A 14,100-nucleotide genomic window follows, 5' to 3' on the forward strand; every position below is an offset into this window, starting at 1 on the left:
GAAGATTTTCGCGTGATTTCGCCGACATTGCACGTCTTCTAACAGACGTACTGAAGAAGGCTGTGGTTTTGGTCTGGGGTCCTGAACAAGCCACTGCACTTGCTTAACTGACCATGTGCCTCACGTCGCGACCGATTCTCGGTCACTTCAATATATCCGCTCAAACAGAAGTGCGAACCGACGCCAGCGGCCATGACATAGGCGCCGTTTTGGCAAAGCAACAGCATGGTAATTACCGCGTCGATGCATGCGCTAGCCGTCTTTTATCCCCAGCGGAGCAGACTTATTGCATCGCTGAACGTGAACGTCTAGCACTTGATTGGGCCATAGGCAACTTTCGACCGTATTTGTATGGACAGTCATACACCGTTGTCACGAACCACCACGTCTTATGCTGGCTTTCATCGTTGAAGAACCCTACCGGATGGCTGGGTTCGATGGTGGGCATTGAGGCTGCAAGAGTACTCATTTATCGTCATCGATAAATTAGGCCGATAACCCAAGGACAGTGATTGTGTGCCTCGTCACCCAGTAGATCCACCAGAACTTTCTGGGAGTGATGAGTCCACGTGCGTCCTGGCGTTTTCTGCATTGGCAAACACTAAACAAGAGCAACGACGTGATCAACACTAAGAGAGATCATCAACCGACTGAGGGGCCCCACCACGCCTCCACCGCTTTGTATGTTTTTGCTTCATAATGGTGTTCTATACCGTGACAACATGCATCCGGTCCTGACTTGCGGCTGGTCATACCTACACATATGCGTCAGATTGTTCTCGTGCAGTTGCATAACATTCCAACTGCTGGTCACCTGGGCGTCTCAAAGACTTACGACCATGTTCGACGCCGCTTCTTTTGTCCCGTTATTTACCGCTCTGTTCGTCAGTACGTAGCTTCGTGCAAATTGTGTCAGCAACACAAAACACCGGCCACCCTTCCAGCAGGATGCCTTCCAACCCACAGAGATACCATTCCAACAATTTACAGAGTTGTTTTTGACCTCCGCGGCCCTTTTCCTCTATTCATCAGTGGAAACAAGTGGATAGCTCTTGCCAATGACTACACAACTCGGTATGCGATCACGCGGGCTATCCTTACCAGTTGTGCAACTGACGTCACCGACTTTCTCCTCGAGGACATCATACTTCACCATGGCGCTCCTCAACAGCTCATTACGGATCGGGGTTGATACTTTCTATTAAAGGCAGTCCAAAACATTCTACACGCCTGAGCTACAAAACACAAGTTTCCCACTGCGTATCACTCACAGACCAACGGCCTAACGGAGAGGTTCAACAGAACGTTTACGAACATGCTCGCCATGTTTGTTTCGCCGGATTATCGTGACTGGGACGAAGCTTTGGCGTTCGTAACATTTGCGTACAATACGTCTCGGCATGACTCTACAGGTTTCTCTCCATTTTTTCTCTGGAACGGCTGAGAACCCACGCTGCCTTTCTACACGCACCTTTCACCCGTTCTTGATACGACATCAAAATACGCTGGTGATGCAATCGCTAAGCTGAGGAGGCACGCGAAGTTGTCCGCTTTCGGCTTAACACTTTCCAAAAAAAAGCAACGACTAAACTGCGACGTTCGCGACCGGGATGTACACTTCAATACTGGTTACATGGTCTTTCTTTGGACACCATCACGGTGCGTTGGTCTTTGCGAGAACTTGACTTTTCCATACTATGGTTTATACCGAGTCTTGCGCCAAGTCACCGACGTCACGTACAAATTCGAACCTCTGAAGACCACCGCAGCGCAATTATGTGACATCGTTCACGTCACATGAGCCGTTTCACTCCTACCAGTCGAACACCGGGTCGGTACCTTCTTCACCAGGGGTGATGCTACGAAGCGCTGTCGGAGATGAAGAGGAAGACAAAAAAAAAGGACAACGCTCGCTGATATCCGCGTGGACTTGGCTCTACCTTATATGGTTGGCGTTACGTGTTTAGGCACACATTGTAAATATACTCCATGACGCCTTTTCTCCCCGTAACAATATATATAGAGAGAATGCTCTAATACCTTCTGAGGGGCTAAAACAGTGCCCCTGAACGATTGTTTTGAGGAATGTGTTATTCACGAGTTACCTTGCTCAAACACGCATGCGAGCTTCACTATATTATCTACATCTATTGATTCGCATTTAGACGCGAGTACTACTTTTCCATTACCTGCTTCGATTTTTCGGTATAGTTGCATTGGTTATCATCCCGCAAAAGGCGGTACTTATCCTCTCGATCTCCTGTTGCTCCTCACGCTGTAGCCTTTAAGACCTAACCTTGAGCATTGTTTTATTCCGTGGAGAGGTAGAGTTCTACAAAAAATTGGAATATTTTATACTTTTAAGTTGTGCTAAAAAAGTTGTAGCCAAAAAATGAAGATGCTAATACAAAAAGAAGTAAACTGCAAAATATATTAAACATTGGCAGTGAAATGAAGAGTTAATTTGCAGGAGCTCACTTGGCAACAGGACGTTTGTACGCACACATTTCTTTTCATGTTTTGCCGAGAGCCAATGGACTAAACCATCACTTAGTATACGACTTTACAGCTACCTAGCTACCGGTGACCATTTATCACGTAAGAGTGGTTACTACCTAGGACTAGGTTGTAACCGCGGAGCCGAACCACGAGATTGAAGTAACTAGAATAACAGTGGGTTGGGTGTAGCATATTCGGTAAACATTCTCTAATCGTGACGGGTAGACTGCCACATCTCGTTAATAGGAAAGCATATAATGGCCGCATCTTGCCGTTATACGTACAGAGGACAAACGTCGAGGCTTACAAAGAGGATTCAGCTGAAATTCAGGAGGACGCAGCGAGCGCTGGAGAGGAAAATGATAGGTGTAACCGTAAGAAATAAGAAGAGAGAAGTGTGGGCTAATGAACAAACCGGGGTTAAGAATATCATAGTTAAAATCAAGAAGAAATCAAGAAAAAAAATTAAGAAGAAAAGATAACCGCTGGTCATTAAGGGTAACGGACTGGATTCTCAGCGAAGGCAAACAGGTGAGAGGGAGACAGATATAGTCCGGTTGGCAGATGAGATTAAGAAGTTTGCGGGTATAAAGTGGCAGCAGCAAGCACATGACCGAGTTGACTGGCGGAACATGGGAGAGGCCTTTGTTCTGCAATGGCCGTAGTCAGTCTGATGATGATGATGGTGATGATGATGATGATGATGGACAGCTGCTGATTAGACCACCATATGTAGTCTACAGTACACTCGAAGTCTTTCGGGAAGGTGTTCGCCTTTTGCTGAAGACGCCTTTTATGTCATGGTCCTGCAGGGGTGTGTCCCGTTTAGGATATTGTTTTTGTACGCTACTTCCATTTGAACCCAGCGCGGTAACGTCTCTATGTCCCATGTAGGAAATATCACTTTTAGGAACTTTCTTTGTGAATCTACTTCATGTAGTAACCATTGTTTCGATGTAGTATATCAAACCACCTCTCTATAGAACGTTTTTCACCTCTTTGTGATATAATATTCCGAACATCCAGCCAATGCAAACGGGGTGCGTAATTCGGTCGTTCGACCAAGACTTCTTGGGGGAGTCTGTCAGCCTACTCATTGCCCTTTATTATATTGTGGACGTTTTTTTTAACATTTTATTTACAGAATACTGTCAATCCCCCCATGGGGATTATTACAGGGTTGAACATCACTGTCAGATCTTTCGACGTTTGAATCAAGAAAAAGCAGAATAATAAAGAACACATAATCACTGAACATAGAATTACGACATAGAACAATCATAAATAGTTATTTGAACGATAACCAAGTACGAAGTACACCAATGGTACACCAACAAAAAACAGGAGTCGAGAAGAAATGAAGCACAGAAAGAAGAAAACACAGATCGAGTATTGGTATCAAGGAACCATATTAAACAATAAATATATGCAGACAAGTGTTTTGGTATGACAATTGGAAACAGGAAGGACTGCGTGAAGAAAAACATGTGATCACTGTACATGCTAACTAGGTTAGAATAGATCAGTGCCTTTAATTAGTTTCATAAAGTTCTCTAATGTTGGCTGCTGTGTATTGGCTGGATTTAGTGTGTTCTATTCTCGAATTACGCGCGGGAAGAACGAATAGGAAAAAGTATTATTACTAAATGAGTATTCTTTGAGTTCCCATATATGGCTTCGCCTAGTCGGTCTGGTATCTCGAAAGCTCAAGTATAGATCTGGGTTTATGCGAAATAATTTGTGTAAAAGTAGATAAAAGAAATTTGAGCCGAAAAACCTTTGCGTGACTGTCAAGGGTGGCTAGACCAGCACGATGTAGTAGAGCAGTAGGTGAGTCGTTGCGCTCGTATGTGTTGAGGTAAAGCGCACTGCTTTCCGCTGAATCCTTTCCAGTATAGCGATACTAATCACAGTGTGGGGGAACCACACAATATTAGCATATTCTAAGACCGGGCGGACAACGTGACGTAAGCAACAAGCTTCGTTTCATGTGTGGCGAATTACAGGGCCTTTTTAATAAAAAATTATTTGTTCATCGCTTTTTGGACACTTGACGCACGTGCTCTGTCCAGCGAAGATCAGATGAAATTGTGATATCAAGATATTTGTACTAGTTAACCCTTCGTAGTGGCACATTATTAAAATGGTATTGAAAATCAAACTTGGACACCTTGTTGGTAATGGACATAAATACAGTTTTGTCAATGTTCAGAGTCATTTGACAATCAGCGCACCATTGAGCTATTTTGTTTATTGAATTACTCAACTTCACCTGATCATCTTGATGACGTATTTCATTGTAGAGCATACAGTCGTCTGCAAAGAGTCTGAGTTTAACGTCAGCGTAGTTAGTTATGTCATTTATATATATTAGGAACAACACTGGAGCTAGTACAGACCCCTGCGGAATGCCTGAGAACACCGGAGCTAGGTCAGAAGTGTGGATGCCATACTGTACGTATTGATGATGGTCAGTTAGGTGATTAGTTATCCATTGGAAGGGTCAGTTAAGTAATTAGTTATCCATTGGAACTAGTTATTCAGTGAACTCTCGTGTTGTGGCCATGCGCTGGAGTTTATTCCACAGTGTGTAAAATGAACTGGGCTATTTTGCTCTTTATGAAAGGTAGCTATGCATTCTAATTATGGTAAGAACATGTTTGATAAGTGTACATATTATCCATTGCCATCTTCGGCAACCATCGCAGGCACATTTAACTGTTTGAAAAAGAGCGTATTCAATTGTTGAGGGTGGTTTACGTGATACTTTACATTTTCTGTCTCCAAGTTCTGGTATAAATCACGCATAGACGGACACTTTTCAGGGCAGAATTTATCAGTATGGATCTTCCACTTTCCCCTGTGTTTTCTATAAAAATTAATAAAGAAATGAAGAAAGTCCATGTGTGCAGCGGCTACAGGTGGCGTTTCCGCTTTAATGTGTATGCCATCTATTTAAAATATCATATTCGGAGCCGCCATTTACCAAGGTAGCTCTTACGGTCACAATCATTTTTGTTCCAGTGTTATTGCTCGGCACTTTGATACGCTATACCAATTTCGAGTGGAAGTCCAATGCGTTGGTTCGTCAAACAAAGAGTGCCTAATTCAATGTCAACGTTCTAAGCAAATGTTTAAACGTCTCTCTTTAACAACGATGCTGTTTACGCTGTCTGTAAAATAACGCTTCTGGATCGAAAATCCCGCCTAGCTATGACGTCACCTGGAATCGCCACTGCAACCAGACTAACTACGCAGCTCCGCCCACCTGCTTTGACACTGTTCGAGAACGTTCGCGGACGTGGAGCAGTCACCCCCAAGCCGCACAGGCCGTTGTGATATCGCGAGCATGTACGGCCTTCATGAATAGTTCTAAACAAAGTTCGAAATAAAAGCCCCACAAGAAGTACACCTTGCAGCTTGCCAGGCTTGTTAGGCTGCAGCAAAAGTGTCACCGGTCAGTAAAAAGCCGCACTGTGCCTCTCGACGTAGGGAGCACTACAAGCAGAATAACCCCAAATACGTGCCCTGTCCGTGTGTGGTCTAGAACATAAAGGGCAGAGTGAATCCTGTTCAGTGGATAACAGGATTCAACGAGAGTTTCTGAGCATGCCTCTCGCATCCGTGGGAAAACTATTGAGGCCTCACAGAACCAACAAATACATTCATGAAACATTAGAATCAATCTGATTTTCTGTATTTAAGCCTAGCATGACTTGGCGGAAGCTTTGCAGTTTTTTTTTGTTCGGAGTACTCCCAAAAATAGTTGTCAAGCTTCTACACACATGTCACAGGAACTGCTGTTGTACTGCTTTCTTCGCTGATGGTTTTCTGTGACCAGCCTATTTAGTGCAATGTCGGGCAGCAGGGCGTATTCCCAAAGTGGGTTCTGATATGGCCTGCAAGCTATCCCCGTTCATATAGACAGACATTGTAAAATCGGGCCAGAAGTTGTTTCTGTTTTTTTAAAGCACTGAAAACAAACAACATTCAAAGAAAAAACACGTATGTTTCTGCTGTGAATTAATGGGTACCATGGCAGACCTAAAGATTTTTCCACGTTGACATTGTTTCCGTACTGGTGATATGCTTAAAGCTAACCAAGTCTACCTCTTTCAACTGTAGCAGTATATTACGAGCGATAAACTGCACACACAAAACTTCACTTTGTCTAACAATGCATATCACTTTCAAAAAGAAATCCACTGGTTGCCTCAAATACGCAAAACCTATAATAAAACAAATATAAATTATGATGTAACTGTGGATATCATTAAAATGTTGATTACTGTTGATTTTGATAGCGCGTTTAAATAATTAAAAAGCAATCAAATAAATATTTACACGAGTATGATTTGTACTTTGTGTAGGTTCGCATTTTGTATCATTTTGGGTTTTCACTGCTTTGTATATTCTCTACTCTACATGCCTAACAGAACCATTGTGTTGTACTGACAAATGCAGTTAACTCTACAAATATACGTTTTCATTTATTTACGTAAGGCTGTACAAAAAAGCCGAGGCCTAGATCAGACACTCTAACCTTTAGCGGCGGCTTTCTTCATATTGTGAAAGGAAATAATACACTCCTCTTTGTTTTCTGGCAGTGAGAAATATGCGTGCTGGCCTTAGTTTTGCTCGCCGTTTAAGCTAGTGGGTCATGCATAATAGCTGCGTCATGTCGTATGTTTATATTTCTTGTAGTTCTGGCCTATTATAGAACAATTAACAAGCTGACATTTATTTTCTGAAGGCAGCTAAAACAGAATACTTCCCGAAGATTAAATACATCATTGGCCACGCGTTTTATGAATGAAAGTAAGATATTCAAAATACATAAAACAACGTGCGTGATGCCCGTTTATATGAATCGGTATAACAGAAAAGTAAAAAGTGCGTTTACAGAGATTGCTGAGTGTTTATTGCGCTTTGTTTTAACAACAGCAACAAATTTCAAACTCACGTTAAGAACGCCAAGCAGTTCGAAACTTGCAGCACACATCTCGAGCAGAAAGCACGCACGAAGTTAACATACACAGTACGAGTGCGGGCTAGCAAGCGCCACAGTTCGACATTTAATGCGCGCTGTTTAAACAGAAAGAAAGATGCACGAAACAAGTGCTCAAGAGTATAAAGGGCAGGCGTGAATAATTGTTCCTATTATTCTTGCGTTTGGTGTCAGCAGCATGTTTCTTTTGTAAACGCGGCCGTGGCAGCATTCGAAGTGACTTTTGCGTTCTCCCAAATTACGAGTCTGATAAGCACGTGCGCAGGAGACACAACGCTCTATGAAGCAGGCACTTTGTGAAGACAACGCACACCTAACGCGAACCCGTCGCGCCATCTCGCTACTTATACCAGAAACTCGCTAACGCTTCGAAGCTCTGAGAACAACCAAACGGCGTTTGGTATGTATAAATGCTTTGCGCTAACATTTCACGCAGCGTGTGCTCTGTGTCGTACTGGTTGGCACCACGCGCTGAGAATTGAAGGGTTGGTGGCTAGATTCCGTGTGACCTATGCTTTCCAACTAGTTTTTTTTTTACCTTGAAATCTCCTAATATATATTTTTCAACGTCACTTCCGCGAGGGAAGTACGTCAGTTAAGCCGTGGTAGACAACGGCATAAACACTTTCCTGTTAAAGCAGGAAAATTCCCTACTGTCACTTTTTTAATCATCCGAAGTCAGAATCGTGTTTGTTTTAAATCATGAAACTTTGTATAATGCGCCAATCACAAATATAGTGTGTGCCGTAGCGTTAAAGCCCACTTGGCACCGGCCATTGAGCCTCGAGGCACTCTCGTGAGTGATGAGTATTAGGGTGATAGCCGAAATCAAAGCTGTTTTGTTTGGCGGCGACGTACTACTCATGTGCCAGAATGTCAGACCAGTGCTTCAAGTAGTTTGAAAACTGATAGGTGACTGTACTAATCAAATTAAGTAAGTGAAATGACATACCTCTGGCGTTTTTGTGATGTTGCAGTTCACACGCCTAAACTTTGTAATTAAATAAGAATATTATGCAGCGTCTATATACCAAGTTGAAGCCACATGCCTGGAAGAAAACATTCTGCTCTTTCACCGAACTCATTCAATTATTCAGGCACACGTGACGAGCTGAGTCATGTTGTTTTAAATTAATAATGGCAGTAGGATTGCGCGCTCCTGAAGCGGATCGCACAGGTCGTGTGGAAAAAAACTGCGTGTCATCGCACTCATCACATTCAAGCCGTCGCTAAACTTCAGCTTGCCCGGAGGCAAATTGCTGTCCCTGAAACCCACACTATTCATCAGCTTCTAGCGCCATCAAAGAGACTATAGCGTCTTCATTTGGAGATAAGAGAGGTGGCAATAAATGTATTAGTGCGTGGCAGATGCGTGGAATCGAAACCGGCATCACGCCATGCGAGTTTCTAAACTATTGGGTGGTTGAGAGCTAGCCATTTCTTCTATTTTAAAGCTGCAGGCTTGGCCTCCTCTGGCTGCAAGTATACGGCACACTACCATTTGAAAGAATTCATGTCAAATACCTCGTATGAGAGCCATTTTGGAACATAATTATGTGCCAGAAGTCGACAACATATCGAAGCCGATCTCCAATATGAGTAAAACCGCGAGGCCGAATCCGAAAGACTATTGTTTTGCGACAGAATAAAGTTTTTTCATTCCATTTCATTGTTTCATTATATTAGAGAGCTTTATTTTAGTGTGCGAGACAGCCTTGCGCACGCAATGGGCGAGACAGAGCAACACTGCGCATGCGCTAAACCTAGGAGAGATGCGTGCGTTTGAGCGTACAAGAGATGCGCACGCCAAATGTCGGCGCTGTCGTTGCGCCAGCTGCGGCCGCGGCCTACCTTAACGGAAGCTGTGTCGCGAGATGTCTGCGGCTGCGAGCGTCGACGGCATGACTTCTGCGAAAAAAGGGCCGCTTTCATCGGCTACTGCAGTTCATTTATTCGCCTATAGATGACGAAGAGCAGCACTAAAATTCAAGGCTGTTTACGCCGAAGCGTACTTCATGTTTCGGTTGTTCCATACGGTAAAGTAACGCTGTGTGCGACAGTCTCAGCCGTTAGGTACCCAACGCGCCGCGCGCTTGTGTTCCTTAGGCATTGCCCGCGGTAAACTGAAACTGTCTAATATATCAACATATGGTGGCCGCATTGAGTGCCACGTGAAAAAAAAAATGGCAGTATATCCACGCAAAGAATGATGGAGAGTGGGGCGAAGCATCCATCCGTTCATTCGTTCTTGCTTCCATTCATCCATGCATCCGTCTGTGTGACTGTCCGTGCGTCCATCCACCCGTCCCGGCGTACGTCTGTTTGTGCGACTGCACGTCCATCCGTGCGTCCGTCCCTGCGTTCGTTCATGCATCTGCCCCTGCGTCCATCCATGTGTTCATCCATCCGTGCAGCCATCCGTGCGGCCATCCAAGCATCAGTATGTGTGTCCGTTCGTCCATCTATTCGACATTCTAAGTACCACCATCTCGTATCTTTTCATCATATATTCCCCATATAGAAGCACCACCATCCAGTGGACATTCCAAGGACTAAACGAGAGGTGCCCCATGCACACTTTCTTACGGCTTGCGCTTCGTGTCTACTTCCCACCTTTGACCACCTTTTTCATGGTTTATGTATTTATGGTATATGTATTCATGGCCTTGCGACTCAACGCTCGTTAAACCTTTCTAAAACCAAGGAGGTTACACCCAGTGAGTATAACGTAGCAACCCTTTCTTGTCAGATACGGCTCTTTGTACATGCCAATGACTGCTAATGGAGAATGAGAAACAGGAGAATTCAGCTTTTAGGTAACGCACACGCTGCGAATTTTTTATTGTTTAACAACGCACAGTAGAAATCTCCCACCGGCACCACCTTGCAGGTCAAAACGTAAGGCTAGTTACACACTACTACTACGACTACTTCGAGGGACAAACGGGTGCCACTTTAAGGAGCTTCAACACCAGTGATCAATTAGATTTTGGTGCTCATTTGTAAGATGTAAACACTGTCTTTACTTGTTTTGGAAGTTTCGTTTCTTTACGTACAAGTTAAGTGTACGATAAACTTCCCTTTCTGAATCACTCTTAAAATATGTTTTACGCCTCTAATACATGTGCAGCTAAAGAAGAGATTGACACCGGTATAAAAATAACAAATCTTTCCTTAAGAATGTTAAGGCGGCCTAAAGTCTCTTATACTTATCGGCACGAATATTTTACCTAAGCGATGTCGGCCAGCTGCTACACTTTTAGTACTACGAAAACGTTGAGAAACCTTGGAATTACGTAGTCATGTTCGCGATTTTGGCACTAAGCGTTTTTTATGCGCCTAATTTTTGTACAGCTCCGTTAAGCAGCTTCAATATTAAGTAGAAAAGATCACGCTTACCAGTGTAGTGGTGATGAAGTTGTGGTACTCATTCATTATTCCAACTTTCTGGGCCTGAAAAGTGATAAAAGGGAATTTCGCATGAGAGAGAGAGGACTCGCGAGGCTTGTTGATGTGTCATCAGAATTTTCCGGGGTCTTTGAAAAACGAAATATTCTTAATAAGAACCTATAGCTGTATCCCAGTTTTGTAACAATTCTCAAGATTTGTCATTCTCAAGTCATTTGACGGCTTCTCAATTGTCATGTGCATTAATTATTGGCGTATCGATTCTTGATATACACTACCGCGGAGTCGATATTTTAATGAAAATATTTCAAAATGCGCTCACATACATGTATCCAAGGAAGACAGACCTGCATGTCGCGAATAAATAAAAATTTTCATGAACAACTAACAATTCCCGAGTGTGTTCAGAAAAAGCGTCCGGCTATTCGACTGACTATCTCGTAGTTTTTGTTGCTTTTTTGTGCATGACACCCCCCGTGTACTGGGCACATGCTTTCGCCAAAGGCACTTCGGAATTCGCAAGGCGTCCTTCAATTTATTTTAGTAAATATTTATAAATATTAGTTTCAAGTAAATGATGGACTGTTTGTGAACGTTTTTTTGTATTTGCTCTAACGTCCCACGAATTCTTTCTGCTTGGCTGCGTCGACGTTACGACAGCTGCCTTGTGATTACGGACTAATAGACGGACAATTTATCACCCGCCACCGCTGTGCAACCACGTGATTGATGAGAGATTGCGAAAGGAGAGGCCACAGCTGACCCTATTCCAGGGCACAAAAAGGCGGATGAATCGTAGGAGGACGCAAGTGTGAGATATTAAGTGCGTTCGCCTTATTAAGTCAGTAACCTTGCTGTGGCGGCTCATGTTCGTTATAGTGACGATTGCTCTAAGTCAGCCAGCAATTTTTTGTTATTTTCTTTTTCACCAAACGCTCTGTCTGCAGTGAGCATTTTTGTAAATATACATATAGATGGAGCGTGTTTCAAAAATTGTACCTAGAAATCATGAAAAATAAGCAGAATGTTTATCTAGCGCCTTATTAATTGCTTTTTCTGTTGCGGCACTCAGTTTAATAAAATTGGAGGCGTGATATATGACAATCAATAAATTTATCACACATTTCTGACATCTGGTGAAGTCATGTGGGGCTGTGTCCATGCTTCCTTCAAACAGCAACTGGCTGCTTTGAGCTTTCACAAAAGAGACTTTTAGAGGGTTGAAACAAATGTTATATAGTCCTAGAGAACCCCTATAAGTACCCCCACCCCCTCTAAACAGGTATTTTCGCAAAGTAACAAAAGTTGGTTTAATTCAGCGACCAGACTTAAAGCACAACGCACAAGAGCGCCACTATCAGACCTAAAGAATGATGACACTTCTCACGACAATGAAGGTAGTAGTGTTAGTTCTGCATTTGTTAACCATGCGTTGCAAGCAAAGCCCATAAGCCCATAAAGCAAATGCACAATTAGATAAAGGCTCTTTCTCATTACTGACGTCATGAAGAGTGTGGTGATGGCACTGTTTCATTTTGATGATTGGGTTTCCCTGGCGAAGCTAGCACCAGCATCACGTTTTCGGAAATGTCACGGTGACAATGGACTATTTGTAAGAAGGATTTTGATACTCCCATTCAACTCAACTACTAGTGAGGACTAATTATGAAGCTTAACTACTACCTAACCTTCCTTTGCTGTTCTCTTAAACTACCGCCCAATTATTTCCGTTATACTTGTATCTAGTCAAGCTCAGATGTCTGCCACAATATAAAAGTAATTATTACAGTGAATAATATATTTTAATATTCAGACCCATCTTTGAAAAGACGCTATGTATTGATTTGCTAAGCTTCAGGCGTAAAACCGCGGTTTGCTTTATGGGGGAAGCTATAGTGAGTTGACCCTGCGCAAATTAAGACTAAGTGTTCAAGTGTTCCGCGTGTGCTGAAAATAACACTCGGAGCTTAAGTTGGATGATCAGTATGCCACATGTTAAACTACTGAATGAGCCACAGACGTATTTCCAAAAAGTTCTTCGTCCTTTTTCAGCATCTCTGACATCTGCAGTTCAGAGTGACAAAAGTTTATCTCCCATATAAATATATCTATATTAGCGGCGACTAATGGAAGTGGGTGCTATAAAAACCACCTCCATTGCGATCTCGCTGAATAAATATTTATGAAGGAGACAATGCTCCCCAACAGAGCCATTGCATGCATTGTCTAATGCCTACTTCGTATTGTACCGTTGTACATTGTCTATCCCTATATAAAAAAGCGTTTGCAGTGTCTGCCAGTGCGTTTCAGCGCACTGGGTGTCACTGAAAACGCTCTACGGTGTGTCCCAGTGTACTACAGTGCGCTGCGAGGCAGTGGGGCACACTGTACAGCATGGCCAGTGCTGCCCAGCGCGCTGAAGTGCACGGAACCTAGGCAGTGTCTTAAAGCGCACTGGGAGGCAGTGGTCACGATTTGATTTGTGGGGTTTAACGTCCCAAAACCACTATTTTATTATGAGAGACGCCGTAGTGGAGGGCTCCGGAAATTTTGACCACCTCGGGTTCTTTAACGTGCACCCAAATCTGAGTACACGGACCTACAACATTTCCGCCTCCATCGGAAATGCAGCCGCCACAGCCGGGATTTGATCGCACGACCTGCGGGTCAGCGGCCGAGTACCTTAGCCACTAGACCACCGTGGCGGGGCGAGGCACTGGTCACGCTGTGCAGTCTCTACCGCACACTGAGAACATTAGAGGCACATTGGAAGAAGCTAGGCGCGATCAATGCACTTTCTGTAAGACATCATATTTAATCGCGAGATGTCAAGCGTAAAATTTACCGAACAAGATGGTATTCTCATCTACGTGCTACACATATATAGCTTTAGTTTTAGTTAGACAATCGATCTATGCGCGAGTACGATGGAGCAATCAAATGTCAAGGGCACGCGTCAGGGGCGCCACCAGAATTTAGCTGGGGAGAGGGGCACCAACAACAATGATGTTTCTGCAGGGGGGCAGGGAGGCACAGAATCTATGCGTCGTGTTTTGACTATGCTTGCTCTTGGGAAGGAAAGAGGGGGGGGGGAAGGGGCTTGCTAGAATATAGGGAAAAACGGCTCCAGCCAACCCACGGATGCCCTCCTGGCACGGGTGCGCTTTGCTTGCAGTTTGATTGAG

General features: G+C 43.7%; 1 protein-coding gene across 1 annotated transcript in view; it reads right to left on the minus strand.

The window, feature by feature from the left end:
- LOC142761731 (glutamate receptor ionotropic, kainate 3-like) overlaps window positions 1–14,100 on the minus strand; it is a 156,286-nt gene that overhangs the window by 60,726 nt on the left and 81,460 nt on the right. Inside the window, exon 5 of the mRNA XM_075895954.1 lies at window positions 10,907–10,960. Within this exon, the coding sequence (XP_075752069.1) occupies window positions 10,907–10,960 (54 nt within the window). The remainder of the gene's footprint in view (window positions 1–10,906; window positions 10,961–14,100) is intronic.

The sequence above is a fragment of the Rhipicephalus microplus genome, chromosome 5, assembly GCF_043290135.1.
Source record: "Rhipicephalus microplus isolate Deutch F79 chromosome 5, USDA_Rmic, whole genome shotgun sequence".
NCBI classification, from domain to species: Eukaryota; Metazoa; Arthropoda; class Arachnida; order Ixodida; family Ixodidae; genus Rhipicephalus; species Rhipicephalus microplus.